Source organism: Giraffa tippelskirchi, chromosome 1 (genome assembly GCF_054371585.1).
Source record: "Giraffa tippelskirchi isolate mGirTip1 chromosome 1, T2T-mGirTip1v1.2.pri, whole genome shotgun sequence".
Lineage (NCBI taxonomy): Eukaryota > Metazoa > Chordata > Mammalia > Artiodactyla > Giraffidae > Giraffa > Giraffa tippelskirchi.
The window spans coordinates 165,158,457-165,186,443 of NC_137275.1; the positions used below are offsets into that span (position 1 = coordinate 165,158,457).

Here is a 27,987-nt window from a genome sequence, read left to right on the forward strand (position 1 = left end):
TTTGATCTTTATCATTTATTATTTTTATTTGGACAACTTATATACATATGTACAAAATACCTACTGTCGGAATCCTCTTATAATTTCATTTGATTTACAAAAATGGGACAGCAAAATAACTTAGGTCACTAATACTGTACAAAAATAAAACTGATTAAACAGTTGTAAAGATCAGTATCTTACAGTGTTACAGATCATTTATCTGTTGTGAAAGAATATCTCAATCTATCCAGAGTGATGAGTACTGTGCTAAATCTACCTGCAAACTGACAACTAATCAGTTTCTGTAATTATAACTACCAAATATAATTCTCAAAAGAAGCATGATGTAGGGCTACACCTTAAAGCCAGGTCATCGTTCCACAGTGGTGAAGGGCTTTCTTCTTCCCTAACCAAGGAGAGGAGTTTTCTTAACTCTAAAACTACTAAATTTTCCAGAATATGACAACTACTTACAGTATTAGATAAAACAATTTCTCTTTCTTTTTAAACACCTGCAATAGTCTTTCAAAAAATTCAGTTTGGTTAAAAAAGTAAACAAAAATTACTATCCTGCATTTGGATTTTTTAAAGTTAAATCCATGGTCTTTTTAATATAAAAAGTAACTGTTTCATAGTTTTAGTGTTCAATGAACTCTAGTAGTCCTATTTGAACCATATCTTGATAGAGTAAATCTAATTAGAATGCTGGTTCCTGTTTTTTGACATCTTAAAACAGGAGTTATCACAAAGAATAAAAAGCCTTGAGTTTATACGTTATATTATTATAACATATAAGAGAATATCAAATGTGAGCTCTTCAACGACTTGAAAAGGCAAGTACAACTTTTTTTGGGGAAGCAAATTGTGCATTTTTTTTTTTAACCAGTTGCTGCATTAACATCCATCTAAGTGCTGGACAAAAGCCATATATAGATTTACTCCTGAAACTACAAAGATTGTCTTTCACTGACTTTGCTTGGTTTTCCTTCATTTCGTTCTGTGAGGGAAAGATGAGTTTGTACAAGTTAGTGGGTTGCTAGGCAACCCCAAACTCCTCACTCATTAAAAAGCAGCGTGCAGAGGATCACAAGCAGAACCATTCCATGAGTTCAGTGAGAAACAGGCAGCCTAACCTATTTCGTATGGAAGAACAGATGTCCTTAAAACTTATTTTGGACACAGAAATTAAAATTTGGTTTAAAATAAGCGTTTCAAAAATCTGAAACAGAGGTAGAAAGTGTTCTTTATTTTTCCTGACATGTTTTCCCGTGAGAAAACACTTTCCTTTTTATCCCATGGACTGCTCCCAGTCCCTAATGTTAAAAGCAGTTCTTTTTATAGAACTACTAATACAACTACGTTGGTTAAACAAATAAAAGAAAAACACCGTGCAGGTGATGGCTATTGTATTGGAAGTTGGAGTCAGCTGTGACCCATGCTTGCTGCAGGAGCCCACACTGGTTCTGAACTGGAAACAAGCACGTGTCAGGTGAAATGATGAGCTCACCAACAGGTGGGCACCCCAGGTTTACACAACACATCTCATAGCACATGTATAAACTAGAGTGCACCATAGCTCCCTGTTTTAAATATCAGATAAAATTGTCAGAAAATGTTTCTGATGAAAAAAAAAAATGTAAACATTTCCCCCACCATCACTGCTGACTCCCCTATTTGAGGTTTCTTCTTAATGATGAAAACTCAGTTCATTTTTTCTGACCACATAAAGGCCAAAATTATGTTACCAGATAAATGGCATATTATGGATGTAGTGGTTGAGGCCATTTTAGACACCTGGATAGAAGATCTATAGTGGTGAGGCTACTGATGTAAAATGTAAAAGATACAGTGATGTGTTTTCATCCCTACATATTCCACGTGCCTTCCTTTTCCAAAAGAGACGACTCTGCAGTCTCCTCTGAAATCATTGTGGTATTTTCCCTTAGCACTCACTACCTACAGGGATGTATTATTTTTCTTTTCACATTTCACCCCCCTTTTCCTTTTATATAACTCTTGCACCTGTTAGTGGGAGTTTTGTAGGAATATGAGATGGTAACCAACAAAGCTTTTCCCCAGAAAGCAGACGTTCCCAGAGCTAGTTACCGTTATGCACTCATTCAAATAAAACCCAACAGAGTCAAAGCCCTCCTGTTCGTGGCATTATGGTGCAATAAGATGAGGTTAATTAAAAGGATTGGAAAATTTGGAAAAGTTAATAGAGCTAAAATTCTGTTTTTTTTAAATTAAAAAAAATACTACCCTCCTTCTCCTTCAGCATCTGTTGTATATATTCTGCCCTCACATCTTTGCCATTTCACAGGGAAACATGTACTGTAAAATAAGCAGATTATAATGCGTTTCCAAACAGAATGTCTGCTTCTATCCTTAAAGCATGTACTTAACTTATTCATCCTCTGCATTAGAAAATAAAAGTGCAGCTTATGTTCAAAAAGTACAATTCATACAAAGCAAGGTTTGAAAGTTCTGTACTTAGTGTAACCTTTCAAAGGTTTGTCTTGATTAGTATAAATTCAGACTGCTTACCCATTGACTATAAGTAACTTTTTTGTTTTCAAGTCTTTAGATGACAGATCATGCTGGAGTAGATGTGCTCTTGCTTTTGCATAAAGACAGCTGTGCTATGGCGTTTTGTATCTCAAAAGGTAACGTGATTCAAGAGAGTGGTTTTGCTAAAGAAACCGAAGCACACTCGTCATTACATTAAAAGGTAAGAAAACAATTCTGAAAGACAGCAAGCAGAAAGGGCCCAGAATCACTGTGTGATGCCACAGGTCAACTCACCCAGTCAGACATATGTACACCAGTGTTGTATCTTTAAAATGCTACCCCAGTCTTGGCCTTACTCCCTCCCCCCACCCACCACCACCCCCCAAAAAAATTAAGGAGAGGGAAAAAAAAAGCATTTGCCTTCCCTCCAACAGTCAGAGACAGTTCAGAGTTGCCTCTGCAAGGGGACCAAGTGTCGACTTTGATCTCAGGCTACAATGTGCTTTTAAAAACAACACAGGGAAAGGAAAATTAGACTAGAGACCAAAGAACAGCAACTTCCTATGCTGGCAGCACGCCTCCTGGGGGCCGTGGTTCCCACGTGTCTGTCTGTCCGCTGGGAGTAGTTTGTCCTTCCAGGTCTGTCCCTCCCTGGCTGAGGCGGGCAGCACCTCACAACGGGCTGGCCAGCGCCTTTTTGGATCGCTTGATCATGCTGGGGTGGAACTCTGTATGCCGCCGGGCGTGCTTGGTCAGGTGGTCGCTCCTCATGAAGCGCTTCTCGCACAGTGGACAGCGAAACTGCTTCTCCCCCGTGTGGGTTCGGTAGTGGCGGGTCAGCTCGTCGGAGCGGGAGAACTTTTTAAGGCAGTCTGGCCATGTGCAGGGAAAGGGCCGTTCACCTAAGAGGAGGGAATCAGGGACAGAGGTTAAAGGACCTGTCACCAAAACTCTGCAGGCTGGTCCTGGTGGACCACCCTATCACCATGACTCAAAGGATAACGCCTCTGTGTTCGTGGCTGAACCGTCTACCCCTGTTCAGAGATCAAAGTCCTGACACCCACTACCTCAGTCAGAATGTAGCTGTGTTTGGAGACAGGGTCTTTAAAGAGTTGACTGAGGTTACATGAGGTCAGCAGGTTGGGCCCTAATCCAGTGACTGGTGTCCTTATGAGACGAGGAGGTTAGGTCACAGCCTCACACAGGAAAGGCTATGTGAAGATGCTGGGAGAAGGCGGCCATCTACCAGCCAAGGAGATGGACCTCAGAAGAAACTGGCTCTGCCAACTTCTTCATCTTGGACTCCTGGCCTCCAGAACTGTGAGAAATAAAGTTCTGTTGGTAAAAGCCAGGGGCCCCCAACTTCTGGGCCATAGTCCAATACCTCCTGCCAGATCAGTGGTGGCATTAAATGGCACATTAAATGCAATGCACATGAATCATCCTGAAACCATCCTCACCATCTCATCCATGGAAAACCTGTCCTTCATGGAACTAGTCCCTGGTGCCAAAAAGGTTGGGGATCACTGGTAGGCCACTCAGGCTGTAGAACTTTGTCATGGCAGCCCTAACAAAGTTATACCATGAAGAAACTGCTGAGACTCATCTCCGTCAGGTAAATGAGCTTGCTGTTTTATACCCAATGGATCCCCAAAGAGCCTTGGAGACTACATTTTCCAGTTTTTTTCTATGCTGTTGCTAGTTTCATGAGTTCTCTCTGAGGAGTCAAACCTTAGCCTTTGCTAAGTTTCCTGGCATTGTAGACATGGAAGAGAACTGCGGCACCTAATCCAGCCAACATCCTACCAGGGGCTGGCATCTCCCTTCAAGTTCCTGAGGGCCTGACCATCCAGCTTCTGCCTGAACAAGTCTGGTGGCAGAGCCCCGTATTTGCCAAGGAAGCCTGCTTGTTTCTGAGCATCCCTGTAATAAACCTCTTACTGATGTGAACCTGCCTCCCTGTGAAGGCCATATTTTAACCCTAAGAATTAGTTTGTTCCTTCTGCCACATAATAGTCCCTTAACTATCTGAAGACTGCCATCATGCCTTTCTCTTTTCTTATCTGGATGAAGTAATCCCAGGTTCTTCTATATTTCTCATAAAAGAAGAATTCACATTATTCTAAAATAATGGCAGGGATTCCCTGGTAGTCCAGTGGCTGAGAATCCACCTGTCAATGCAGAAGACACAGGTTCAATCCCTGGTCTGGGAAGATCCCACATGCCATGAGGCTAATAAGCCCACAAGTACTGAAGCCTACATGCCTAAGAGCTTGTGCTCCACAAGCCAATGCAACAAGAAGCCCACGCACTGCAATGAAGATCTAGTTCATTAATAGACCCTAGAATTGAGGAAACACCCAGTTAAAAATAAATAAATAAAAATTTTAAAATAAACTAAAATAATGACAAAAGCATTATTACAAACAAAGCTAGTGGAGGTGATGGAATTCATTATGTCAGCAAATTTTAAAAACTCAGCAATGGCCACAGGAATGGAAAAGTTCAGTTTTCATTCCAATCCCAAAGAAAGGCAATGTCAAAGAATGCTCAAACTACTGCATAATTGCACTCATCTCACACACTAGTAAAGTAATGCTCAAAATTCTCCAAGCCAGGCTTCAGCAATATGTGAACCATGAACTTCCAGATGTTCAAGCTGGTTTTAGAAAAGGCAGAGAAACCAGAGATCAAATTGTCAACATCCGCTGGATCATCGAAAAAGCAAGAGAGTTCCAGAAAAACACCTATTTCTGCTTTATTGACTATGCCAAAGCCTTTGTGTGGATCACAACAAACTGTGGAAAATTCTGAAAGAGATGGGAATACCAGACCACCTGACCTGCCTCTTGAGAAACCTGCATGCAGATCAGGAAGCAACAATTAGAACTGTACATGGAACAACAGACTGGTTCCAAATAGGAAAAGGAGTACGTCAAGGCTGTAGATTGCCACCCTGCTTATTTAACTTATATGCAGAGTACATCGTAAGAAACGCTGGGCTGGAAGAAGCAAAAGCTGGAATCAAGATTGCCGAGAGAAGTATCAATAACCTCAGATATGCAGATGACGCCACCCTTATGGCAGAAAGTGAAGAAGAACTGAAGAGCCTCTTGATGAAAGTGAAAGGGGAAAGTGAAAAAGTTGGCTTAAAGCACAACATTCAGAAAACTAAGATCATGGCATCTGGTCCCATCACTTCATGGCAAATAGATGGGGAAAAAGTGGAAACAGTGGCTGACTTTATTTTTTTGGGCTCCAAAATCACTGCAGATGCTGATTGCAGCCATGAAATAAAAAGACTCTTACTCCTTGGAAGGAAAGTTATGACCAACCTAGACAGCATATTAAAAAGCAGACATTACTTTGTCAACAAAGGTCCGTCTAGTCAAGGCTATGGTTTTTCCAGTGGTCATGTATGGATGTGAGAGTTGGACTATAAAGAAAGCTGAACGCCAAAGAATTGATGCTTTTGAACTGTGGTGTTGGAGAAGACTCTTGAGAGTCCCTTGGACTGCAAGGAGATCCAACCAGTCCATCCTAAAGGAAATCAGTCCTGGATGTTCATTGGAAGGACTGATGCTGAAGCTGAAACTCCAATACTTTGGCTATCTGATGTGAAGAGCTAACTCATTTGAAAAACCCTGATGCTGGGAAAGATTGAGGGCAGGAGGAGAAGGGGACGATGGAGGATGAGATGGTTGGATGGTATCACCGACTCGATGGACGAGTTTGGGTGGACTCTGGGAGTTGGTGATGGACAGGGAGGCCTGGTGTGCTGCGGGTCATGGGGTCGCAGAGAGTCGGACATGACTGAGCGACTGAACTGAATTGAACTGAGTGACAAATGTGCATGTACAGGCTAATGGTTTCACATGTGTTATCTCATTGAATTCTGACATGACACCCCATGAAGGTGGCCTATTTTACAAATGAGAAAACAGGCTTAACACTCGTCTGTGTTTCCACATCCCTTCCTTTATGGTTGGTGTCCTCAGATTCATGCTCCTGTTTCCTTGTCCCACTTAAAATGCAGCTAAGCCTCGCCCTCCAGACATGATCAGGCCAGCACTGGGGGCCTCCTGCCCCCTAGCCTGGCAGGGGAGGGTCTGTGTCCACGTTTGTGAGGGACACACACAAGCAGAAAGGCAGAAGGAGCTGCTTCAGATGAGAATCGCTTGGTCTCTTTGTGACTGTTACCCACCAGCTCTGGGTACCTGTGTGTCCCTGCTCCTCACACCTTTCCAAGCACAGCCCAAAGCAGCTGCTTCACAGACTCAGGGCACATACTCTGGTTTCCACAAAAGTCTCCAGACACTCCTTAGGTAGGTGTGAAGAGTGAATATTGTCTCACTCCTGTCCGTACCTTCTTGGAACCCAGAGAGAGGCTCAAAGGGCTGGGAGTTGCCCAGTGTGGTACAGCTGAGTCATCCAAAAATGATTCTTTCCCCCAGCTTCTCCTAACCTGTGCCAGAGATGTGAAAATAATGAGAATAACAACAAAATACTGCTATCACCTCTGTGACAATCTATACATGACTAAGATTTTATTTGCTGTTCTCTAAGCAGAGCAACAGTGACCATGCCATGTACAACCTACCTGCTCTTATGGGAAACTCGATGTGGGCAAAATGAATTTTTATACACAGATTCACTATACAAAGGTCGAAGTATAAATATTTCCTCCCTGAGCTCTAAGCTGAAAAACCACAGCAGCCGAAGGCAATATAGCAAGACAGTGAATTCCCGGCCCTACCCAAGGCGGATGATGTGCAAGGAAGGGGCTTCAAGCTAAACCCTCTGAAAACGCCAATGACATGGAGTTGAAAACGACAGTTTTGTAACTTCTGTTGGATTAAAAAGCATTTGTACCCAGTTCAGCAGAACTTTTGAGCAAAAGGCAAAATGCAGGTTTTATCAAAACCCAAAAAGTCTGAGCCTCCTGGGGCAAGGACAATGTCATGTCTGACTTTTGTGCTACCTGGGCTGCCAAGCTTTTAGTAAATGCCTCAACTGTGTGTGTGTGCATGCGTGCATGCACTGAGTCTGCTCATCCTCCAGATCTCTCATAAGACCAAATCCCGCTCAGAATTTCCCAGAACACGGAAAGACTTCTGGGGTATTTCAGAATCAGACAGCAGCCAAGTCTTCTCTAACCTCAATGAAGACTCTATGGAGAAATGTTCTTTTAAACATGTTACATTAAAAAATATAATGAATGGTTAGAATTCACAGCATGAAAAGCTGTAAAAACAAAACAAAACAGACCAGAAACCCCTCTCTGTTCTCCCTTTACGGAACCCTCTCTCCACTGCTTGATGATCTGGTGGGAGGGAAGTGATGACAAGGAAAAGCTCCGTGTTTTCTCTATGCTTGTTAGGACAAATGCGCATCTGAGGCAGTTTCCTTGAGGGTGTGGTAATGTGGTTTAGTTATTCACTGGCACATGTTTCTTTCAAGTACATCATGAGGAGGGATTAATTTATTTGAATGAATCTGTGTCCATTGTGAGAAAAATCGGTCAGAAGACCACTCCAGCGTGTGCTAAGATTGGAAAAGAAAGAAGGCATCCCCTGTTTCAGCAAGATGGGAGTGATAGTCAGTGGAAAATTGTCATGAAGCCTGAATCGGCTGTGTGTACTGGAGAACTACTAAGTATATATGTTTATTGCTTTACAAACATTCCAAGTGTAATCAGTGTCTGTTCCCACTGCCTTCACTTTCGTTCTAGCTTCTGGCTGTGCTCTCTTCACTGCCCCCCATAGTTGTCACATGATTGTTCTCGTTGCTTCTAACCCAGGTACTGTCCTTGCCCTAACATCCTTTTCCCTGAGCGCTTAAGAGAGGAGAAAGCCACCCACAGGGCCCAGAGTAAACCAGAGCCAATAGTAGCCTTTGTTAGATTCATGTAATGTGTATAATTCAAGCTTACAGTTTCCAAGCATTTAAAAACAGATCTACTTGGAAGTGAGTTGCTAGTCTAAAAGCTCTAGGATTGTTTTTATTTTTCTTGGATCCTTTGGAAAAGCATCAGGGGCTTTTGGTCAATGATCTAAATCAGGAGTTAGCAAACTTCGATCCATAGGTCAAGTTTGACCTGCTGGAATAAACACCATCCTTATACTTAGCTTTTGCCAAATGGTTGAAAAAAAAAAAAAAACCAAACAAATATTTTGTGACAGGAAAAAGTCATATGAAATTCAAGTTTTCATGTCCACATACAAAGTTTTATTGGAACACAATTATGCTCATTGTTTATATATTATCTATGGCTGCCTTTTTACTTGGGCTTCCCTGGTGGCTCAGCTGGTGAAGAATCCACCTGCAATGCAGGAGACCTGGATTCGATCCCTGGATTGGAAAGATCCCCTGGATGAGGGTATGGCAACTGACTGTAGTATCCTTGCCTGGGGAAACCCCGTGGACAGAGGAGCCTGACTGGGCAGTGCTGAGAAGTTGTGACAGAGATCGTATGGAACACAAAACCTAAGATATTTATAAAAAGTTGGCTGACCCCTGATCTCAACCTGCAGGCATGATTCTCTACCTGGTGCATACCAGAATTTGTAAATCTAAATGTCTTCAGGAATCAGACACAGAATAAAAGTGGGTGAGATGCCCAGTACATTAGACTGTATCACAGACTGTAGAGGAATCTGGAGCCAACTGGGGAGTGCTTTCCACACAGAAAGGCATTCAAATTCCACATCTGATAAAACACTGTGCCAGCCAAGCAGTATGCAGGCAGGGGACTTGAATTCTTCTTGGTGATTTGCAATTTGCAGCCCTTTGAAATCATCCACCTCTTGAACCCGGTGGACAGTTTGCATACAACCTACTATGGGATGCATTTCCGCATGTTAGTTAATGATAGACACATATTAAGGTATCCGGAAAAATACACGTTTTAAACCTAAGAAAGGATGGAATGAGGAAATCATACATAGAGAGGAAAGAGAATTTAAGGCTGAATGAGACCCGGAAATGACGTGCAGAGAGGGAAGGATGGGCCTCAGAGGAACTGTGATTTGCCTGCACCCTGCAGCTGGGGGTAAATCAAGTCAGGCCCTTCCTTTCAGCTCAGATCTAAGATGCCAGAAGAATGAGTAGCCTTCTTTATACAGAAAAAAAATCATAAGGTAAAGTAACAATTAATTAAACAATATTTAAACTATCTTTCATATTAATGAGAGAGTCACCATCCTCCTGGGGGAAAAAAAATAGACAAGACAAGTACAAGACTAGTGCTTTATTTCTGGCCTTCACAGGAAAACACACCCAGAGGCAGCGACACAATAAAGTCTGCTTTACTGAAGCAGAGCTGTTAACAGCACAAGTTTCTGTGTGTTCTCATTATTTATACACCACTCCCCTCCCCTCCCCTTTCAGCAACAAGCTAAGTGCTTATCACTGACAGACTCAGCTCTGAGTATAAAATAAACTGGATTGAAATGGCTACTGAACACTGCACCAAATGTGTAAAAGATTTTCTTTACAGAGACAGGTCAGGCCTCTAGAAGTCTTCTGGGCCTCCAGTAGGTTCAAGAGAAGTGGAGTAGGGCCTGCTGGCTATGCACTTGACAACTTGATGGCTCATTGCTTTTAAGAAAAGAACCTCTACCCTACCTGGTGATTGGCTGACAATGCCAAGTGAGGCTTATTCTTCTGTGTAACACTGTGAAATGAACAGTGCTGAGTGTTCTGCATAGAAGGAGAAAGAGGACAAGCTTGGAGATTGCTAACTGTGTACATCTAACCCTATCCAGGCTCCCCTGAGCTCAGACGGGCAGCCACTGAGGTCCCAGCCCAGGTTCTCAACCCTTCCCTTGCTGGCTCTCCTTCCACAATTCCATGGAAGAGCCGAAAATGGGCTAAACTTAATTGACACAAGAGGGTTAAAAACACCCTGATACTTCCACTGCTTTGAGCAAAAGTAACTCAGTCTAGTAAAACAAATCTAAGGGAATTAGGCCTCTTTCTCAAAACAGAATTCTAAAAATGCCAATTAATAATCGCAGCATCACACAGATGTACAAAATCAAGGCTGTTTCTTGAGGAAAAATAGTGTTTTTCGTAATTACAAAAAAGCAACTAGGATTCCAGAGATAAGATAATTTGATATTGGAAAATCATAATGATATTATTCCTCATTTTAACAGGCTAAATTCACCCCCACTTACCCTCACCCGCACACACACATCTTGTCTTCAAAAATGTAGAGCATATTTGATAAAATTCAACATCTATCCTTTTTTTTTTAGGAAAACAAAATGGCTCCTTAAAGAATAAAGAATATAGATACAAACCTTTCCCCAGCAAGGTCAATAGTAAAAGAAGGTAGCATTCCCACTAATCTCAAGTTCAAGCCAGGAACAGACTCCTGCCCCAATCATCACAGTTATTTAAATGTTGTTCAGGAAATGCTACTGAATGCAATTAGATAATAAATTGAGAAGTAAATTGTGGGAAGGAGGAGGCGAAATAAGAATCACTTGCAGCTGACACAACTTCCTTTTTGGACAAATTAAAAGGCTCCTCTGTCCATGGGATTTCCCAGGCAAGAATACTGAAGTGGGTTGCTGTTTCCTATCCAGGGTATCTTCCCAACCCAGGGATCCAGCCCACATCTCCTGCATTGGCAGGTGGATTCTTTACCACTGAGCCACCAAGAAACCCCGAAATCAACTATACTTCGATAAAAAAATCTGAAGAAAAAAATGCATTCACAGCTATAAATATACCAAAGAGCAACGGTTTTCTTATATGCTAACCATAGTCAGAATAAGCCTAAAATAAAGTTCAGGCCCCGCACAAAGAAAATCATAAAACTATGATATGACAGGAATGAATAAATGGGACATTTCCCATGATCTTGGATGGTAAGACCCAATGGTGTGAGTATGGCTATTCTGTACAAATTAATCTATAAAACTAACACACACTAAAGAAATTCTTGTTGAACTTGACAAAATTATTTTAAAGTTCACTGGGAAGAATAAATACATTCAACTTGCCAAGAAAATTTTGTAACAGAACAGTAATAAATGAGCACTTGCAATACCAGTTATTAAAATGTATGATTAAAGCGTAATAATTAAGATACTGTAATACTAGCACAGGAAAAAACAAATCAGTGGAGCAGAGTCAAGTCTGAAAATAAACCCAAGACTATAGGGATGGGTCATTTCAAATCACCGAAGAAAAGAATACTTAATTCAATAAATGGCATAGACATTTGGTAAAAAAAAAAAAAAAAAAATTAAACCTGAATCCCTACCCTTACACATTTCATTCAAGTTCCAAATGGACTATACACATAAATGTAAAAAAAACTCCACAAAGGTAAAAGAAAATATAGGTGAATATTTTTAGAATCCTGGAGTAGGGAGAGATTTTCTAAACATGAAACCAAAGGCAGTATCCTATTTGAAAGACAGTTCTGAAATACGTAAAAATGTTAAAATGACTGTGGCTTTGTAGTAGAGCCTGAAGTCAGGCAGGTTGATTCCTCCAGTTCCATTATACAGAGTGAAGTAAGCCAGAAAGAAAAACAACAATACAGTATACTAATGCATATATATGGAATTTGAAAGATGGTAACGATAACCCTATATGCGAGACAGAATAAGAGACACAGATGCATAGAACAGTCTTATGGACTCTGAGGGAGAAGGTGAGGGTGGGACGTTCTGGGAGAATAGCATTGAAACATGTATATTATCATATGTGAAACAGAACACCATTCCATGTTCGATGCATGAGACAAATGCTCAGGGCTGGGGCAATGGGATGGCCCAGAGGGATGGGATGGGGAGGGAGGTGGGTGGGGGGGTCCAGGAAGGGGAACACATGTAAACCCATGGCTGATTCATGTCAATGTATGGCAAAAACTACTACAATATTGTAAAGTAATTAGCCCCCAACTAAAATTAAAAAAAAAAAAAGTAAAATAAAAAAATGTTTGCAATCTGCAGCTCTTTGAAATCATCCACCTCTTGAGCCTGGTGAAGAGTTTGCATACAACCTACTATGGGATGCACTTCTGCATGTTAGTTAATGATAGACACATATTAAGGTTATCTGAAAAAAGACACATGCTTTGAATCTAAGAAAGGATGGAATGAGGAAATCATACATAGAGAGGAAAGAGAGTTTAAGAATTTAATATATATATATATAAAAGAACCAAAACAGTGAACTAATAAAGGAAAATACAGCATAAGACAAAAGGTTAAAATCTATGGCACAAAAAGGACACTAGCAAATCAACATAGCCCAACTTAATAAAACTAGAAAGTGTTAGTTGCTCAGTTGTGTCCAACTGTTTGCAAACTCATGGACTGTAGCCTGGGAGGCTCCTCTGTCTCCTGGGAAATATTCTCCTCTATTTCCCAGGCAAGAATACTGGAGTGGGTAGCCATTCCCTTTCTCCAAGGGATCTTTCCGACCTAGGGATTGAACCCAGATCTCTTGCATTGCAGGCAGATTCTTTAACGTCTGAGCCACCAGGGAACTGGGCAAGGATGCAAACAGAATAATCTAAGGAAAAAAAGAAATACTAACAACCAATTAATAAATATATGAAAATATATTCAATCGCATAAGTAATCAAAACATGCCAATCAAGAACATCAGTGAAATATACATCAGCATGGTAAAAATGTTAAAAAGTATGTTCATATACCAATCATTGATGGTGGCATGAGAAAATAGGCATGGGTGAAACTTATAATTGTTCCAGGACCTTCTGGTAATACATTTGTCCAGGAATTATTTGTGCTAACAATAAGAGAGGAATATGAAAATATACAGGGATACCAGCATTGTTCATAAAAGGTAAAACTTGGTAACAACCTAAATGTCAAACAAAGAAGACCTGGTTGAACACTTCAGTGTTCCACACAAAGGAATAATATGTGCCTGTTACAAAGGCCCTTGATGGTTCTGTACAGAAGATGTTAGTAATTCACGGCTAAATCAAGAGAGCAGTGCGTGATCTGCTGTGTATGTGTGTAAACATTTACAGAGAGGAAACATCTTGGAAGAATATACACAAAATATGAAAAATAGTCATCTACAGGTGAGGTGATAACCTCTACTTTTTGGGGGGGTAATTTCCCCCTATGTTTTCTGATTTTTTTAAGAGTAAGTACTATTTCTTTCATAATGAGAAGTCAGAAGAGTCTTACATAATGATGATGAGTATGAGTTCAAATTTTTCCAAAGGGTTGATCAAGATTCCAGGGGCAGGGGAGGATTTACACTCTATTGAGAAATAGACTCAAGTGTCCAAAACTGAAGAAAGGTGAAGAATTGTTCTGCTTCCTTCTCAAATTGTTAGAAAGTGAGAAACTTTCAGAATAAACTGTTTTGTTTTCTCACCCCTCCCTGACCTCTTCCTCTCCTACTTCTTCCATATGTGAAAGGAAAATGGCCCCTGCAAGAAGAGACAGGAATCTCCCTTCAGACACTGAGTGACACAGGCAGTTATGGTAGGACTGCCCCACCAAGGAACAGAATCCTTAGGAAGCAGGGGGAGAGAGAAGGGCAAAGCCCAGAGCCGAGGGCAGGTCCCTGCACTGACCCCAGGCCATTGACACCTCACTGTCCACTACCATCAATCCTCATTCCCCACAGGAAAGTAATGCTAACTTGCAGGTACACAATGTGAGCGATGCTTTACTGCTTTTCATTTCTATTACCCAAGTGCAGACGCACCCACACACTTAATTAAGAAGAGGTATACATAGCCTGGATATAGCCAATTCTAAGGTTCCTGCATAAATCATTTCAATTAGTACCAAATTCAAAAATCAAGAAATTAAGAGACTCGTGTTTGCCAAAAATATTGCTACTATCTACACAGGTAGATGTCCTGAAAAATAAAAATTCTCAATAGCATTAGAAGGATAATCCTGCCTGAATGCCATCCCATCACATTAAGGTTTGCTCCTGGCCTCTCTCTGTCTGAATCCTTCTTGTGATTTGGTTTCCTTTTATATTTCATTTGTTGATACAGAAGAGTCATGATAGAGTCTGGATGTGAGATTTTACTTCCTGGTCCCTGTGTTTATCTGTGGAAAGCAGCCTGTCCCCAGATTTGGGGTTCTGAACTGGGAAGTGGGCGTCTATAACATCTGTCACACATACTTCCTCACTGGAAGCTGGTGTCTAGGTGTACGGAAGCAAGTCAGCCTGTCTGAATACTGCTTGCACATCCCTAACCTCAACTGACTCATGAGAGGGCATATGTGCCAGGACCTCAGAAATGAAGATGACAGACTAGGGTCTTGACTCTTTAGGTGCTCAACCCCACAAGAGACATGTCATTACGTCTTCATGTCTCTGCTACTTGGTCCCGGCTCAGCAACTCTGAAATAGAAGAGAGGTACAGTAATTGTCCCACGTCCACACAGCTAGGTCCAGGCCCAGATTAGCCAATTCCCATGAGTGCATTCTTCCTCACATCCCAGACTGTGGTGTGCTGCCTTTGCGCAGTTTTTGTGGGATAAATAAATAAATAAATAAATAGTAATTACCTATCAGGAGCTAAACACTGAAAAGGATATGTAAGCTTGATGGAAAAACTACGCTGAGAATGGAGATTCTTTGTATCTTTGCATTTTGAGTCATTTTTATGACCATGTAATTCAAACCTGTTTCAGGTGAAGCCAACTCAGAGGGCCAGTGACTCGACCAAGGACACCCTTAGATTAGAATCAGTTTTCAAATCCCTTTTTCTGTTTTGAGCACAGAACAAGATTAGAGGTGAAAGAAGAACACAGGCCTTAACTAAATGTAGAGCGCGCCTCTTCCATGTTTTTCTAATTCCCTTACTCCCAGGCCCTCCGTTCAAGACGCACTGCCTCAGGGAGGGAGAGACAGTTAAAACAAGTAAGCTGCTGCTGAGCTTGAGGTTTCAAAATAGAGTTTTAAAAATGTAAAGCAGACACTGAAACCCTTAAATTCTCTTAATTTCCCAAAGCTTCCTAGCAAGACCTGAGCTGTAGAGAGAAATCAGAGGGGCTGTGTTTAGGGAATAGATGCAGAGGTCTCTGAGGAGGGCAGGCATTCTGGACTCTCCTATGAGAAACAGGCTCGGGCGGTCTGAGAGTAGTGGCCCGTGCTGCCTGGCCCACTGCCTGTCCGGAGCCTGTCCCAGCCCCTCTAGGGAAGCCCCCTACACACACTGGGGCACCTAAGGAGTTGGGCAGCCACACTGAGATAAGGGTCTCAAGGGCCTGCCTGAGTTTCCACCCCTTCAAATGTTGGGTGGGGGGAGAGACTGTGTGTTCCCAAGTCTAAGTCCAAGCATTGGGGAGGATGCTAAGGGAGGACGCGGCACGGAGAGCACGGAGACACTGTGCAGAGGCCCTCCTCAGCAGAGGACACCCACATATGAGGAATGGGACCCAAGCTGGTGCGTGACACCCTGGGGGAGACCAGTAAGGTCAGAGGAGGTCACGCAATGTGGACAGCCCTCCCACGATGCCAGAAGAGACAAGGCTCTTGCCCACTGAAGAAATCACTCCCAAGAAAAAGAAAGGCAAAAGGAAAGGGAGAGAGAACTCTGATTTTGTGAGCACGTATACCCGAAAGAGAATAAAACTTAACAAAGAGTAGAGTGAGAGGCTCCAAATTGCCAAAATAAAGTTTGCCCACCCAACAGCAGAAACAGTGGTGAAGGGAGGGGGGCTCAAGAGAACTCACTTGTGGTTATGAACAGTTCCCTTTTTGTGCTTCCCAGGCTCGTGACTGGGAAATACTTACCCAAGGACATAGCTGCTTTCTGAGGGCCACCAAGATTTCTGGCATCCTTAGTAAACCAAGGAAAACCTCTCTATGTGTGCCTTTAGGTAAAATTTTATGTAGGGCCTACAGCTTCCAGCCTGGGTGCCAGTGCTACGCAGAGAGCTGAAGCCATTGGCTCAAAAGACAATGGGTAACACCAGGAAACACAGGAGACTGCTGTCTGGTAAGTGAATGCTTCCTCCTCCGGCCTCCCAGATCACGGCACTCGAAGTGAGTCAGAGTGACTATCAGTGATGCTGCTACAGCACCAGATTTCCAGCTGTTTCTCTCTGGGCTCAACCTCTGTACACTGTTGGCACGAGGGTAAAGCTGCAATGACCACAGATCCTACTCATGCATGCCACATGTGCCACCATCAAATAGTTTCTCCAGCTTTAACAGAGCGAGCCACTAATTCATACAGTCTGGTGTTTGTCACCAAAGACCAGCAAGAACGACAGGGTTGAGCTGTCCAGCTCTTACCAAATAGCCCCCTCCTAACTCCCCCAGCCCTCCTGGGGCAGGCATTCCCGGACAGGGCTTTGAAGTTTGAGAGGAAGCAGGGCATTAAGAAGAAATGACTCAGGTCAGAGGAGCAGCTGGTGATTTCTTTCACACTGGGAACCCCCGCTTCAGTGGATGATGCTCAGCAGACAAGCATCTTGTGGCTGGCCATGGGTGATTTGCCACACCAAAGAGGGAAAACAGCTGTTCGTCATTCTGCCTATTTTCATTAAAACAGCAATGGTACAAAACTACTGTAGAATTATGGCAGCGTAGGGGTTTAAGTCATTTTTATGTGTTTTTGTAAGTTATTTTTAAGGTCTAATTTTTGCCTCTTATGATTTATTATGGTGTTCTTATTGGGCATTACATACACTGAATAGACTTCTGAATCCCAGTGGGAACCACCATATAAATAACTCATCTTTGTATAGATGAGGTCTCTACCTAATAGCACACAAGGTGACAAACATTCAGGCAAACATAATTCATTCCTCTGGGCATTAAAATAGACGACTGGAATTGAGACCAAGTGAATGGTGCTGCTGATCACGTTGCTGCGGCTACACATATTCCATGTGAGTCTTTGGGTTCTGGCTTCTAGAACATCCACTGAGGAGGGCCTATGGGGCTGAGCCTGACTATGAGAAATACATGTTGAAATAATCTGTCTTCTACAAAGACCACTTAGTATATGCTCTGGTAGCTATCTTACAGGTTGAACTCCCGAGAGAGTTCAGAGCTCTTTCTCTTCAAAGGGGAGAAAAATATAGGGAAAAAAATGTTATACTACTCTGCCTCTCATTTTGTCAAACTCTGCGTTTTAGAATACGCTGTCTGTAGTTATAAATGGGTGGACAGAGTGGAGAGTTGTTGGTGCTGCCCACCTGACACCTATTGCCTCTTTGGAGTAATGAACAGCACACCCAGCATCTCCTTCTGGAAACCACCCCTTCCTCACTCTGAGTTTACGTAATCCCCGATAGGCAACCCCACACCCCAGGCCCAGAGGCTGGATGTGACCCAGCTGTGCCACAGTGACTAAGTTCAGGGACAGGCACAAAGTTCTAACTCAGTTATGCAGCTTAAAGCTGGGGACTTTTGCTGGAATCATTAGGAAAGGGGAACCGTCTTTCCACTGGGCTTGCTGAATTGGCAGGAAGGGAGACTGAACTGCTGGCAGCCATCTTACCACCATTCAGAGACAGCCTGCCTGTAAGCAAAGCCAGAGCAGAGGAGAGCAAGGCTGGGCCAGGGAGAGAGGCAGATGCTGACCAGCTGTATCCAGATATGCTGACACTACTGCTACCCCCCAAAGGAGCTGGTAATGGCAACCAATAGAGTTCTCATTTTTACTAAGCCAGTTCAAGTTTGGGTTCTTTCTCTTCCAACCAAGAGGCTTGATTAAATCAGCTGTGAACCCAGAACTGGGGTCTTTTTCAATTGGAAGGATGCAGGTTCTGGATAGTTATTGGAAAATACAGGATAGGTTTGGCCAGCTCCAAGATTTCTGCAGGTATCCCTCACCAAGCTTCATAAAAACCAACCACAAGCCAGAGCTAGAACCCAAGAGTAGAGACAATGGTGCTTTGCGGCCAAAGCCAAGAGAGCCACGCAAAACACAGGGTCTCTTCCCACTGGCAAAAACCCAAGGGGTCCTCGTCAACAACCATCACGGCATAACTCCAAACACCTAGAAACATCCAAAGAAAACTTAAGAGTAATCTTGGACTAAGTTTACTAACTCCAGTTTTCTCCTATAAAATGACAAAAGTGTTAGTAGCTCAGTTGTGTCCAACTCTTTGTGACCCCACGTACTGTAGCCTACCAGGCTCCTTTGTCCATGGAATTCTCCAGGCAGGAATACCGGAGTGGGTACCACCCTATCTCACAGGACTTCTGGGAGTAGAAATGTGACAGTGTGTGTAAACCATTTGGCTTGGAACTTTGCGTGTAATATATGCTGGATGTTATCATTATTACTTTTAATAGCATTACTACTAATATTAATAAATTACAATTATTACTATCATTATTATTATTCACAACATTCACAGTGCCTGCTATCGACATCTAACACAGTTCTTTGCATGTAAGAGTACTCAATAGTATTATTTAAATGAATAAGCTGCTGGATTAATGTGGAAATGTAAACAAAAATTCTGGGAACTGTACGGGCTTCTGGGCAACACATGTAAATTATTTTTAAGTGTAATACTTCCTATATGGAGACACTGTCCTAAGTGCATTAAATACCTCAACTGAATTAAGTTTTATAAAACTCCTTCAGTATGTAATTACTGAACTCCATTTTACAGGTGGGAAAACTGAGGCTCGGAGAGTTCTCACAATTAGAAAGTGGCAGAGGCACGATTCAAACACAGGTGTGTGAGGGCCCCTCGAAGCCCATGTTCTATTGGCTCTACCTACTGCCTTGTTGCTGAAGGTAAAGACCTCTTTGGAGACCCCTCATGTTCAAGTTCCTAAGGGTGGGCTGGTTTCCTCTTCACAGGCCTTACTCTGCTTTTCTGAGTGCCACTGTCCCATCAAAGCTGGCTCCGTGGAAGGGAGAGAGGGTGAAACCTCACCCCATCTCTGTCTCTTTGAAAAAAGAGCATCTAAAGGATTCCTTTCAGTTCTGAAATATCTGTAATTCTCAAGCAGAATTTCTGGGCTTCTGTCTATTGCCTACCTCACTGGTCCCCACTTTGGTTCAAGTCAGGTCCTCTGGGAGGACTCACTTTCAAAACAATGGAGACTCGCCTTGGAAAAATGTTCATACTTCGTTTAATACAAAATACTGCTGCCTGCTTTTCAAATCTTTGTCATTAATTTTGTATGGCTTAAGCTCCCATCTCTTTAATCTATTTAAATAAAGTCCTCAATTTAAAAAAAAAAAAGATGGGGGACTCAATCAGGGATGAATTCCATTCTGCTGTTGGAATTTTCGATCAATTTCAAAGTTAAAAAAAAAAAAAATTCAAATGCCCAGTGAGCCTGGATTTAGGATGGTGAACTTACTAGTTTCTGCAGCTCCAGAACCTCTATATTTCAGATCCAAATGTTCAGTTCTCACCTCCGAACTCCAAAGGCTGATATTACAAAGGAACCCTGCAGGTGCACCATCATAAACATGGGCTTTAAGCACAAATGGAAAGAATGCCATGGAAGATCCCACGCATAAAAAATGGATGCATCTCACTCCCTTAGTGGGAAAGGTATTCTCAAAGAATAATAATGTTAGTTCTATTATTTGCTGAGGGTACTGCTAGAGGCTGGGATAAGACAAATGTTTACTCTTGGCCTTAATGCACCAAAAAGGTATTAAAGTTTCAGGAGGACTCCAGGAAGGGAGGAGTAGGAAATCTCACAGGCACTGGCCTTGGGCTGTTTCAGAGTGCTGCTCCCATAATAAAAGGGCAGAGGTCCCAAGGGCTGACTCCACCTCTGCCCTTTCACTCCATTGTTAATCTGGTTAATGCAAAGCAGCTCTTTAAATCCAGGAGGTTTTTTGTGTGTGTTTTGTGTTTTTTCTTTTTTTTTTTAATTTACCAGATTTAACCAGATTGAAAGCTTCAGGAGACCCTGGGGGAAAGGAATTCAAGTCTAAGAACTGCCAAGAATTCAGCGAAGGAAGATCTCCTTTTGGCTAAGCTCCGGCCTGGAGAACTTCACCTTCAGAGGGCCTGGTGCCCTCAGTGTTGCTGAGCAAGCTGAGGCTCCAGGAGCCTGCTAAGGCAGAGAGCCAGCCTTTGAACCTTGGTGCTGTTTTTCCAAACCCTCCATAGCCTCCCAGTGCTTCTACAGAACAATCCCCATCTATCTGAGAGGGTAAATGATGGATGCGATGACCTCTCAAGGTCACTTCCAACCTCCAAATTCTATTCTTTTGATACTAACAACTGCCACCAAGCGCTCTGAGTTGGGCTTAGGCCTGTTACTAACTTCCTAACAAAAAGTAGGGTGGAGCGAGAGACAGGACTGCTCAAAGACCACTGCAGAGGATCCCATTTCTTTCCCTTTTTAACCATCTGTGAGGTTTTTTCCTTCCCTTTGCCCCTCCTTTTTGCGTCTGTTGCATAGAAACAGAAAGTGCCTTTGTACCAATTACTAGGCACTAATTTACGTTCTTCAGTGGGCGCTGGGCTTGCTGGAGAAACATTAGGAAAAGGTGGGAGGGTCGGATGTGGGGGAGGATTCGAGAAGCAAGGCCTGGAATACTGCAAGCTTTTTCTCCAAGCCTGAGAGCAGCCAAGGGGAGGAAAGTGAAAAAAAAAAAAAAACAGGAAAAAATTTTTGGTAGTCGAGACTAACAAAAACAACAAAGCTAGCTTTAAAAAAAAAAAAAAAAAGAATCAAGAATGCTCATGATCATAAGGCATGCAGAAATCAAAATGATGGTCAAGAAATCCGACTTTAACCAGGGTACAACATCAGGTTGTTTTAGGGGCTCCTGAACGATTAAATACTGGGAAATCACCCGCCCACTTTTTTTCTCAATGAGCTTATTAAGGAAGACCATTGTCAGCCACTTTCCCAATATGTCATATGATGTTTATCCCTGGGAAGTTCAATCTGGGAATTTCCCACAGACGTTGCAGAATGACTAGTTCTTGGTATAAACATCAACAATTGGGCCAGGAATGTAAATCTGACCCTTACGTTCAGAGTCCCAAGAATTTATTTTCCTCAGATTACATCTTTGTTGAAGGTAATGTGGTGTTACCATCAAAACAGAGTGAAATGTACTCTGGTACCTCCCTCACTGACGGAGGCCCCACGTGCATCCCCTCTCCTCACCACTCACAGAAGATTTGAGAGGACAATCACAGGAGACAATGGTTTTACTCTGTAATGCTACTCCTCTTGTATTTCTGTTGTAATACAGTAATCCTGCCGGCAACAGCAGCTCTTCTAAGGCAACTCCACTCTGTCTTGCTAGGTCAGATATATAGAGGGTGATGAAGGATGGGCAGGGGGTGGAGGGCAGTGAGGAAGAAGCAACTGGTCCTTCCTATCTCGGAGACCAGGAATAAAGAGCTCTCAGGTCCCCTCACAGGTTTCAGCCCCCGGGGTGAGAGTCCAGCAGTGAGCTGGGACTCAAGCAGCTGTGGGCCATCTTCCCTTGGAATCAGGGGAGTTTCTAGTTTGCCTGAAACTCAGAAGCAAACCCAACAGGACATCCTTGCAGTCCTTAGAATCCTATCATCCCCCACAGCTAGAGCCCATTTGCAGTCCTTTGCTCTCATTTTTTCCTGACAGGATACATGAGCTTGTGTATAGACAGTCTCACTGGGGGTGTAGATGGGGCTGAAACTGCCCTCATAGGGCAAAAATTGGATCTTAGGCAGGTGGAAAAAGTCTTAGCTCTTCCAATGTTTGTGGCCTTCAAAAGGGGCACAGTACATAAACAGCTCTACAGCATATCTGTGGTATCAAAACGTCATAGGGGAGGACAGTTATGAGGGAAAAAAGGGCTAATCTCCTTAGGGGAGACAAAATGGGAATAAAGGGTAGGGAAACAATTATCTATGCAGATCCCACTCAGACTTAAGTGTATATTTACACTGACATATATTAAGTATGAATCTGCCTGCAATGCAGGAGACCTAGGTTTGATTCCTGGGTCAGGAAGATCCCCTGAAGAATGAAATGGCAGCCCACTCCAGTATTCTTGCTTGGAGAATCCCATGGACAGAGGAGCCTGGCAGGATACAGTCCATGGGGGTTGCAAGAGTCAGACATAAGCAACTAAACCACCACCATATTAAGTATATTTACACTTAATGAAGCATGTCAGGCTATGAAATACTATTCTACACCACTTTGGGGAGCCTTATGAACAGAAGAACAGGGGAGAGAGAATGTTTCCTTAAGGATCAAGGCACAAGGCCTCCCTTCTGTTAGAGAAGAGTAAATGGGAAAGACTGAGCAGGGGTTACTTTATGGACTGCCTAGAGGCCACTTCAAGATCCTGCCCTGTCCTCGAACCCCTGCCGTCTGGGTGACAGAAGTGGGTCCTTCTCAAACCTCTAATGGTACTAGAGTCTCCTGAACCAAAAAGTTGACTCCAAAGCTTTTTGGAGCAATTAAGGAAGAAGAGTTCACGAGGCACAGAGCAGGCCTGGTTCATTTTATATGACCAAAATTTTAAAACTTTAGTCTTAGGGAAGGAAATAGACCTGAGTGAAAGCTAGCCAGTGATGGACATTCCTAGAGAGGCCAAAAAAATTGCCCCCATAGGGCAAAAATTGGATCTTAAAAAATAAAAGAAGTCTTAGCTATTCTTTCCTGTTTGGACGATAACTTCCATGACGGGAACTCCCCAGGTCCCCTCCACCACATATTCTAAGTAGCCCAGGGAAATGTTCAAACAGGATAAAGAGAAACAGAAGCAGCCACTGTTGAGCCCTTTGCAGCTATTATCTCTCCTTGTTTTTCATGAACAACCCTTCTGCCCTACTGAAGAAATTACTAAAATTATTTTTCTACAGAACTGGGGTGTGATAATTGGGATTTAGGGCTTTCTGGTTTTCAGAATCCTGTAACCAGTGCCCTTAGGCTCAACCCATTGTCACCACTTAGGGACAGTTGATTTAAGTCCCTCCAAAAAGATAGCAAAATTGCACCTGGCATGGAAATAAGGCTTAGGGTGTCTATCATAGGGATGTCAGCCCTAGGATGACTCTGTATCAGCTGGTTTTGGTGACTTCTGAGCTGGAACTTGGATGTAGTTGTTTACTTCTCCAAAAGCTACTCCCACGTGTGTGGGTGTGTGTGTGCAGGTTGACCACAAAGTCAGGGAACTTGGGATAATCTTTTTTTGTGTGTGCTTGTAGAGAGATTGAGGGCACGTGAGAGAGAGTCTGGGGAATCAGTGGGTTTGGGTGAGGGCTTGTAGAGGCCCAACTTGGGGTGCATGCTCCGCGGTGGGGGGAGGAGTTGGTGTGGATGTGGGGTGTGCCAAGATAAAAGTTGGTTGCATTTTCAAATAATAAGCTCAATATGTTTTCAGGCAAAGTACGTACTCCAGTGAGTCTAATACTTATTCAAAACAATAATACTCTCCAAAAAGTCTGGAGATAGAAAAGCTCATATTTGTTTTACATGTTTTCAGATTAACATGGATTCACTGCTTAAAGTTTAGAGGTATATCAGATGAGAAGATATCTGATCTAGAGGGTAAAGAAAAACAAACTGAACATAGTATTAGAAAACGTAAAGTACAGTACTACTTAAAAGTAAGTTTCTCCTATGTTTGCTGATTTTAAGTTCTGCCTATCACACACAAACTATTATCTTTACACAAAAACCTAAGTTCAGAGATAGTAACCTATCTTGTGGATTAAGAAACTGAGGCTCAAACAGAGAAGAGACTGCAAACTTAAATGCCAACAGAGACCATGTAAATGATTAAAATAAAGGACATGCCCCTTACAAAGAATGGTCAGTTCAAGCCAATTGCTGCTGGGCAGGAATTCAGGCCCCATATTGCCAGATCGTTCGATTTTTTTCAGAGAAGCCAGAAATCTGGATTTGTGTGGAAATCCTTATTTTTCCACGTTAGTAACGAAATGTTTATAAACCCTGCGCTGACCAAACCAAAAAATTTGCAAAGCAAATTCAGCAGCAGACCTCTAGTTTACAAACTCTGAATTCAAGGAACTAGGTTAAGGTCTCACAACTCAGAAACAGTAGGACAAATCAGAATGCAGCTCAGTCCACCTCAAAAGGATCTTCTCTCTCAGGGTACTCTAGAAGGAACTGCACTGAACTAAACCACAATTTTGCTTAAGTAGCTCAGCTTTTAAAGCCACTGGTTCTGTACAAGTGGCAGTTGTATGGGGCTCAGGGGGAGGAGAGCCAGCAGCAGGAGGGATTCTGGTTGGGCCACACAGAGCAGGGGGGTGTGGCTGGAATTTTAGTTTTTAAAGTCTCCACAAAATACAGACACTCCAATTGCTATTTCTTAGCCATCTTCTGGGTTTAATACCAGCCAATAATTTAAAAAATCAAGAAGCTGCTACCCCACACCAAAAATAATCTAACTGGAAGCTGAATCAGAAACTTCCAAATGCATGAGACCTCCTACAAGTCTTTTATTTAGAGTAGCCTTTGCACAGGAGAAAGAGTATCTTCTCCAGCAGGAGTACACTTCTGACGGTCTTTACAGAAGCAGTGGTTTTTGTCTGACCATGTCCTAGTATTATCACAGAGCCCCCAAACTTAAATCAGACAACTGCAACTACCATATCACTAGTTTCAAAAGACTGACTGTAGCATTTAAAATGGGATTAACATTTCACTTCGTTTTCCACTCTGGGCTGTGTAAAAGGTTCTTCTGAGCTGACCTGCCTCATGGAGTATTAAAGAGCAGCACGCATGCACGCACACATAAGCAGCCATTTCTGTAAATGCCTGAGAAAAATCACTCAACTGAATGGTTCAGAATGCCTTTCTGAGTTGGGCAGACTCAGGGAGCTCACAAAGAAGCTCTGCAGGCCTCCTCAACTGCACGACTGGGCAGCTCCCTGAAGGAGAAAGTGCCTTTGCTCAAGGTGGCAGTGGGTGTCCCTGTGAGCTGAACTCCGGGAACATGGCTGACACAGCCAGGCCCGCCCAACAGCTGTTGGTGAGTAACACCCTCTGGTTAGTATACCCCTACTTCACCCCGGAAGCCATGCTAAAGGTCACATCCCCCAAGTCAGGCACAAGAAGATACAAACTGTAAAATGTGCTATTTTTTGACAACCCCAAACAGAACCTGATTTTACATTAACGGTGGAGGAAATTCAGCTTTACTCCTGTGCCAGCAGCCACCTCCACAAGAAGCACGTTCCAAAGGAAATAAAATACGAGATGCAATTACGTAGCCTTTTTTTAAAAAGCAAAACCAAATCAAACCAACCAATGATCATTTTGAAACCACAGGCCCAGGGCCTCAGCTTAAAAGTACTAACAATTACACCAAAAACCGGCAATACTTTCCAAGGAACTCTGACAACCTCCTTTTAAACATGGTGTCATAGGACAGATGGAAAAGGAGTTTCACAAGAGGACCAGGCACAGTGCTTCCTTATCAGAACACCAGTGATAAAGGACCCTGATACTAAACATGGTGAGAGGGCATGGTCAAGCATGAAAGCTTCCCAACTTTTTCTGAATATGTTCAACAGAACCAACAGAATTGACTGACCAACATTCCTGTAAGTCTCCAAAGCCTATTTTATACTGCAGCTGTCTTACCAGCCACATGCATCAGTGATCAGACCTGCCTTTTGCTCTGCCTGGGAGACCCCCTTCCACGGGGCCTCCAAAACATCCCAACCTTCATCGTCAGCCTTGACCTCAGGCAAGGACCACACCTCCTCGCTAAGTGCTCTATTCAGGGTGGAGGGTGCGATCTAAATTACGTGGGAAATCCGCTCTGAAATCTCATTAAAAAGGCTAACTAGTCGTAAAGTTAACCAACCATCACTTGATCAAACTCCTCTGCTGCCTGAAGCAGTGTTATTTTAAACCTCTCTGAGGACTCTTGGCCATATTTAAAACCACCTTGGCAAGCCCTGATAAGTAGCAAGCATACAGCTAACCGAGCCCTTAGTCATCCCTAAAAGGTTCCATGTAAAGTGCGCCGCTTCTCCCCAGGTTTCGGCCACTTCCCTGCAATTCCACAAGAGAATAAAATAAAAGATACGCCATTTGACTCTGTCCCCCCAATCCCCCGCCAGCGTCTGCCCAGGTTGGGTGGCCCCATAGTCGCCCGGTGCGGGAGTCCTGGGGGGAGGGGGGCGGGGCGGGACAGGGGAGGCGCGGCACCACTCCCCACGAAGCCACGCACAGGGGCTGGCACTCAGCACTCGCTCTGTCCCCCAGATTAAGGCTCTCCATGGCTTCTAGAGGCTGGGGACGATTAAAGAGAGTGAGCTCTCCGTCTCTACCAGGTTCAATCATTTAAAAGAATTAAACAGCACCTCATCCAAAATTTTGCACCCTTTCGGCCGAATATGGAGTCCTTAACACCCAGGAAGACTGCCTGGCCAAAGGTTAACTAACCCCAGAGTTGGGTGGGAGAGGGAGACGCCGCTAACCTGTATGCACTCTGTAATGGGCTTTGAGATGGGAGGATTTTCCATAGACTTTCCCACAGCCACTGTAGGGGCACTTGTGCCTCTTTTCGGAGGCGTGTTTCCCCTTCGCAGCCACTCCAGGGTGGAGGAGGGAGAGCGGGCTGGGCGCGCTGCCAGGATCCTGTCTCTCCTCCGGGCTGTGGGAAGGACTCGACCCAGATTCGGTGGTCACGTCGCTGTCGGATCCCATATCCTCATCCGGACTCTCCAGGCTGTCGCTGCACACCGAGGGGGTCTGGATGGGTCGGTACTTGTTCAGGTCCAACAAGCTCTTGGCGATGGTGACCAGCGTGCAGTAATCCTTCCAGGTATCCCCCGGGTCACCATGTTCCTTGGTCACCTCGCGCTCAGGTAGTCGCAGGCGCTCGGCGTCCGGAGCGCCCCCATGCTCCGGCACCGCAGCGCGGTTCGAAATGGAAACCAGACACTGGGCAGCCACGAAGTCCATGTAGGCGGCCGCGGACATGGTGCGGGCGACAGCAGCCCCAGCGGCGCGGCCAAACTTGGCGGAGGCTGCGGAGGTTCGGCTCGCCGTGCCCTGGCCTCGGACTACGAGCGCTGCGCCGCGCGGTGGCCAAGGGGGCGGGGGCGCGGGGCGCTTCCGACTCGCAGGAGCGCCGAGGCGACCTCAGCCCCTCATCTTTACGTAACCGGCAGCGCCTCCGCACGCAGCATCCACGGCCCCGGGCTCCGCCGCGCTGCCGCCTCTCGCCGCCGCCGATGCCCAGAGCCGGGCGCGATCCCCACCGACGGGCGCGCCCGCCACTCCGAGCTCGGTCCCTTGGAAAGATGCCACACGTGGCGGTCGCAAGTTTATTCGACCGAAAACGCCCCCGAGGCGCTGGGAGAGGAAACTGCAAGAGAGGAACACGCCCTCGGCTGCCTCTCCGTCAAGCCAAAGCCCCAGGACATTCACCCAACCACCTGGACGCGGGTGGCAAGCGCCGGACAAAGCGCCAGGTCTAAGAGACACTTTTCCCCCAGTCCAATGACAGCTTCTGAGCCCCTGCTCTTGCCGGTCCGCACCGTGCCGGCATTCTCTCGCACAGTAACAATTTCGCAGAATCCC

The 27,987-nt window shown here is 43.9% G+C and overlaps 1 protein-coding gene across 1 annotated transcript; it reads right to left on the reverse strand.

Moving 5' to 3' along the window:
- On the reverse strand, nt 1–27,965 carry KLF9 (KLF transcription factor 9). Its single transcript, XM_081504908.1, has 2 exons — nt 26,880–27,965; nt 1–3,395 (listed from the first exon to the last, which is right to left on the reverse strand). Exons 1-2 carry the CDS (start codon nt 27,382–27,384, stop codon nt 3,166–3,168), a joined length of 735 nt encoding a protein of 244 aa, XP_081361034.1. The 5' UTR covers nt 27,385–27,965; the 3' UTR covers nt 1–3,165.
- Nucleotides 27,966–27,987: the final 22 nt, after the last annotated feature.